This window comes from Pseudoliparis swirei, chromosome 20 (genome assembly GCF_029220125.1).
Source record: "Pseudoliparis swirei isolate HS2019 ecotype Mariana Trench chromosome 20, NWPU_hadal_v1, whole genome shotgun sequence".
Lineage (NCBI taxonomy): Eukaryota > Metazoa > Chordata > Actinopteri > Perciformes > Liparidae > Pseudoliparis > Pseudoliparis swirei.
In genome coordinates, this window is record NC_079407.1 from 27,573,047 (window position 1) to 27,578,635 (window position 5,589).

Below are 5,589 nucleotides of genomic sequence, written 5' to 3' on the forward strand. Positions count from 1 at the left end.
GTTCGCCTGCGTACACGATCGTCTTCTCCTACAGAGCTCAGACTCCCGGGAAGAGAGTTAGAAGAAGAAGAAGAAAAGAAGAAAAAGAAGAAGACATTCCTCCAAGAGGAAACGAGCAGATAAGAGGCCCAAGGAAGCCAATGGGATGAAGCAGGAGGAACAAGGAAGCCAATGGGATGAAGCAGGAGGAACAAGGAAGCCAATGGGATGAAGCAGGAGGAACAAGGAAGCCAATGGGATGAAGCAGGAGGAACAAGGAAGCCAATGGGATGAAGCAGGAGGAACAAGGAAGCCAATGGGATGAAGCAGGAGGAACAAGGAAGCCAATGGGATGAAGCAGGAGGAACAAGGAAGCCAATGGGATGAAGCAGGAGGAACAAGGAAGCCAATGGGAACAAGGAAGCCAATGGGATGAAGCAGGAGGAACAAGGAAGCCAATGGGATGAAGCAGGAGGAACAAGGAAGCCAATGGGATCAAGCAGGAGGAACAAGGAAGCCAATGGGATGAAGCAGGAGGAACAAGGAAGCCAATGGGATGAAGCAGGAGGAACAAGGAAGCCAATGGGATAAAGCAGGAGGAACAAGGAAGCCAATGGGATGAAGCAGGAGGAACAAGGAAGCCAATGGGATGAAGCAGGAGGAACAAGGAAGCCAATGGGATCAAGCAGGAGGAACAAGGAAGCCAATGGGATGAAGCAGGAGGAACAAGGAAGCCAATGGGATGAAGCAAGAGGAACAAGGAAGCCAATGGGATGAAGCAGGAGGAACAAGGAAGCCAATGGGATGAAGCAGGAGGAACAAGGAAGCCAATGGGATGAAGCAGGAGGAACAAGGAAGCCAATGGGATGAAGCAGGAGGAACAAGGAAGCCAATGGGATGAAGCAGGAGGAACAAGGAAGCCAATGGGATAAAGCAGGAGGAACAAGGAAGCTAATGGGATGAAGCAGGAGGAACAAGGAAGCCAATGGGATGAAGCAGGAGGAACAAGGAAGCCAATGGGATGAAGCAGGATGAACAAGGAAGCCAATGGGATGAAGCAGGAGGAACAAGGAAGCCAATGGGATGAAGCAGGAGGAACAAGGAAGCCAATGGGATGAAGCAGGATGAACAAGGAAGCCAATGGGATGAAGCAAGAGGAACAAGGAAGCCAATGGGATGAAGCAGGATGCTTTCCTTTCCTTCCTGTTTTCGGTTGGTATCAACGGCGGGAAATTCAAAGTAAATGTCAAACCCCGACGAGACACTTCTATTCTTCTATTTCATTCCGGAGAGCTTTATAATTCTAAATGGAAACACGACTCCCAGACTGGAAGAGCTCGTCGTCGTCATGGAGACGCGACTCGCGGTGTCGATGGTGGTGGTCGCCGGACTCTTTCCTTTTATTAAATGTCGTGAACCCAGAACCCTGAATTAGGTTTTATCTCCTAGTTCAAGTTGTTTTTGAAGCGGCTCTACAGGTCATGTGATCGAGCCCTGAGTGAATCTACAGGTCATGTGATCGAGCCCTGAGAGAATCTACAGGTCATGTGATCGAGCCCTGAGAGAATCTACAGGTCATGTGATCGAGCCCTGAGTGAATCTACAGGTCATGTGATCGAGCCCTGAGAGAATCTACAGGTCATGTGATCGAGCCCTGAGAGAATCTACAGGTCATGTGATCGAGCCCTGAGAGAATCTACAGGTCATGTGATCGAGCCCTGAGAGAATCTACAGGTCATGTGATCGAGCCCTGAGTGAATCTACAGGTCATGTGATCGAGCCCTGAGTGAATCTACAGGTCATGTGATCGAGCCCTGAGTGAATCTACAGGTCATGTGATCGAGCCCTGAGAGAATCTACAGGTCATGTGATCGAGCCCTGAGTGAATCTACAGGTCATGTGATCGAGCCCTGAGAGAACAGATACACTCAAAAAAATGATTCTTGGCCCTCATAAACATTAAACAATATTTTTAAGTAAAACGTAACTGAAATATATAAATCTAAAGTGTATTCATTAAAACCACTTAAACACAATGTAAATATGCTTCGTATAACCTGAACATAAACAAATCAAGTAAACTTAACTTGATTGGATCACAGAAGGAGCATATGTGCGTGCACTCAATAAACTTTAAGCATGACATTTAAATTAAACCTGTTTAAAGTAAATACATCATATATTATATCCATCCATATACATTAAATACAACATAAACCAGTTCAATCGGAAATGAAATTTGATTTATTCACATTAAGTCTATTTAATTGTTTCACTGGATTTAATTCGACCAACCTGAGGCAGGCACGGGCACCATTCTTTCATCCCAGAACCGGCAGAGCAACAGACCTCGTGCTGATGGAAGGACCGAGTTTGGTAAGCTTTTTATCCGTTTTAGTTAACTAGAAACCGATTATTAGATGCCCACATGCTTAATGGGTAACGTTAGAATAGATTTTCTGAAATATAAGCGTTTCTTTTTTCATTAAGGCGAGTTATCTAGCACTGTAACTAGCACTAGCTAACGATTTAGCTAGCGCGAATGATTTAGCTAGCTAACTAGCTGGGTAACCTGGCTGGGAAAATAGTCATGAAACACCATAAATATGCTATGCATTGCTTTCACAATGGTATCACAAATCCCTTGGCTTATGTTGTGCAATGGCTTGTGCCCTTAGTATTTTGGCATGGTTTACGTCAGGTGGCTCGCACTAGTTAACGACAATGAGCTCTGCCAAAGCATGGCAGATTACACAGTTGTTGACGAGAGTTGGTAATGGCGGTGGTTGCGAACACAAACGGGGGGGGGATTCATACCCTGGATTAACATTGATCGTCGCGTGTGAATTGTGCTATTGGACATGCACCGTAACCAGTGGCGGCTGGTGACATTTATTGGGCGGCGCGGTTTAAGTAGCACTCAACAATGAGAAGAAAAGAGGTTTTGAGTAGAATATTGTAAAAAACAACGCTTTATTTCAAGAAAACACAGCGTGCTCAACACTGTCCAACAACAACTATCAACACACTGTAACATTAGCATGAGAGGTTCAGAGCAACTTTAAGAAACATGGGGCTGGGTTTCAGAGGTTTACAGAATAAAAGAGGTTCAGAGCAGAATAGTCAGAAAGAGATGCAGGGTTAGCTTTCATGCTGTTAGCTAGATAACTGCGGTAAGATTCGTTTACACTTGTCTGCAGCTCTTTAGATCCCTCACCCCGTTGTAGTCCAGTATTTCAGTCCCAGGACTTTGGAACAACAGACAGGGGAAACTAAACAGCGCAGTTATAAGTTATATAACAATTCAAAAGTTAAAATGTTTCAGTTCTCAATTCATTATCTGATGAATAGTTTACATTCTTAGTTGTGATGAGGTGTACCCACTTTCCTCTTCCCCCACAACCTCTTTCTCACAGCGCTTTGAGCATCTTATTAATGGAAAGGTTTTTTAATGCAATATATTATAATAACTCCAATGCTGCCTTTTTCTTTGTTACTTTTCTCAGGTTAATGCAGAATTCATGCGGATCACAACTATGCCTCTACAAACCAAGTTCATGGCACAACTTGACAGATACTCCGCTGACCTAACCAAGCTCTTCAGCAAGAGAGGCGGGACTGCTGGAAAGAAGATTAGACGCATCATGGAGAGGACGCCTCAGGTATATGAACTTTGCCATTTAGTAGTTGACACTGTAAGAGCCGAGCCTGTCCAAACATGGAACACGGAAGGCAAAGTCGGGGTTAAAATGCCGAGATATGTTTGTTGCACGAAGACAGGTAGGCATCTAAATAATAATAATAATCAATCACTTAAAGGTAACCAACAGAGCATGAATCAAAACAACTAGTTTTTTGTTTCTTTTCCAAATTCCTTGATTATATGGTTCCTTGTTGTCTCATAAATATGTTGAATCGCTCTAATGTATTTCCTACCTTCTAATTTCTTCGCAAAATGATATTTAACTAATGTTTTTGTAGATCGATGTTTACTTCAAAAGTAGAGTTGGATATCTTCTTAGTTAAGCTCAGTCCAGTGTGTTGTTGCCGTCTCCAGGAAACAACAGCACTCCAGCCTAGTCCTCTTTCAGTTCTTCTGCACAAAAGACAAGTCGGCCTTAATAGTGAGTTGAGAGAAATTCACCAGCATGTTGGTCGGTAATTCATAATAGGTTAAGCCTGATATCTGCTGTCCCCTTCCGCAGCTCCATGTGCCTCCCAGGTCTTTCTCTTCTTGCTGGCTGCCCTGGTACCTGCCCTGGCACCTGCCTTGTTTTTTATGGGATAGTAATCATAGATATTCTCTGTTAAATTGCAGTGTGATGACATAAACTCCAGACAAGAACGTGTCCTAAGAAGCCTCTGTGTCTACCTCAATGAGGATGATGAAACTCTCATCAAGGAATACATGGTAAGTCGATGTTATTTCACTCTGGTCTTTGACGACTGATCCTACTTGTTGGAATCTTTTTAGTATTTAAGCGGTACTCGGGTCAATTTGTGGTTTCTTGCCCATAGAACCGCAACTTGGAAGAAGCGGACAGGGAGTCGGCCACCATGGGACTTCATGTCGTTCGGAAAGAGGGTGCTGATGCAGGGGAAGAGCCTGAGCATGTCGGAGTGGTGATCGAGGGTGTGGAGCTGCTGAGCAACCTGGGAAGCGTTTCTTTTGGATTTTCCATGCTTTTTGGACTGATTTACTGTCTCAACATGAGCTACCCACAAGGGCTCAAATTCACATTTGAGTTCCTCCAGAAGGTGCTGATGAACTTGGATGGCAACAATCTTTCTCCTAAGGTTCAAGCACTTAAAATTAAGATGCTCCAGTAAACTCACTTATAGGTCTGAAGGCCTCATGTTTTGTTTTACATTTTATTTTAGATCTTAAAGAGGATTGTCTTTTTCTCTCTCCCCACTTAAGGAACCAAAACAAACTTTAATTTGTATTGACATTTGCTCATTAACAATATTATTTGTGTTAGATAGTGGTATATTCAGACAAATCTTGTTCATGGGTCAAGATCATTCCCTTTCACTGATGCCTGGTGCTAATGTTCGGTGGTCAATATTATTCCCTCACTGAGGCCTGCCATTTATTCCAGAAACTTCCAAATTGTGTTCATTTAAGTGGTATGGCGAGGCAAAAAAAACCTGAAGAGTTGTGATGTTAATAAATGTTTAATAAATAAATGTTTGACTTTAATTTGACATGTGTGGCTTTTTCAAAATATTAGGTTCATGTAATCTAACCAAATACATTGGGTTTATGCATACGACCTGAGTAAGTGCAATTTAATTGATTTAATGTTGAGTTATCTAATTTAGTCATGTTGAATGAACATGATTAAGAAACGGATTGAAAATATTAGGTTAATCCAAATACATTGGGTTTATGCATAATACCTGAGTAAGTGCAATTTAATTGATTTAATGTTGAGTTATCTAATTTATTCATGTTGAATGAACATGATTAAGAAACATGGATTGAAATTTGATTTTTTACATTAGAGCTATGTGATCAAAATAGATGGGAAATTGTCATGTAATTGAAATGCATCCATTTTAACTTTTGGGCTTAAATATTTTTTTGAGTGTACTGTCCTGTGATTG

The 5,589-nt window shown here is 42.3% G+C and overlaps 1 protein-coding gene across 2 annotated transcripts; it reads left to right on the top strand.

Moving 5' to 3' along the window:
• The first annotated feature begins 1,996 nt into the window (after positions 1 to 1,996).
• On the top strand, positions 1,997 to 5,182 carry LOC130211094 (uncharacterized). 2 transcript variants are annotated; one of them, XM_056441715.1, is made up of 4 exons: positions 1,997 to 2,355; positions 3,486 to 3,641; positions 4,298 to 4,390; positions 4,498 to 5,182. In XM_056441715.1, exons 1-4 carry the CDS (start codon positions 2,212 to 2,214, stop codon positions 4,807 to 4,809), a joined length of 705 nt encoding a protein of 234 aa, XP_056297690.1. In that variant the 5' UTR covers positions 1,997 to 2,211; the 3' UTR covers positions 4,810 to 5,182. The 2 variants fall into 2 exon arrangements, with proteins under 2 accessions (XP_056297690.1, XP_056297691.1); XM_056441716.1 differs by lacking the exon at positions 1,997 to 2,355 and having other exon boundaries at positions 3,008 to 3,641.
• The last annotated feature ends 407 nt before the right edge of the window (positions 5,183 to 5,589 follow it).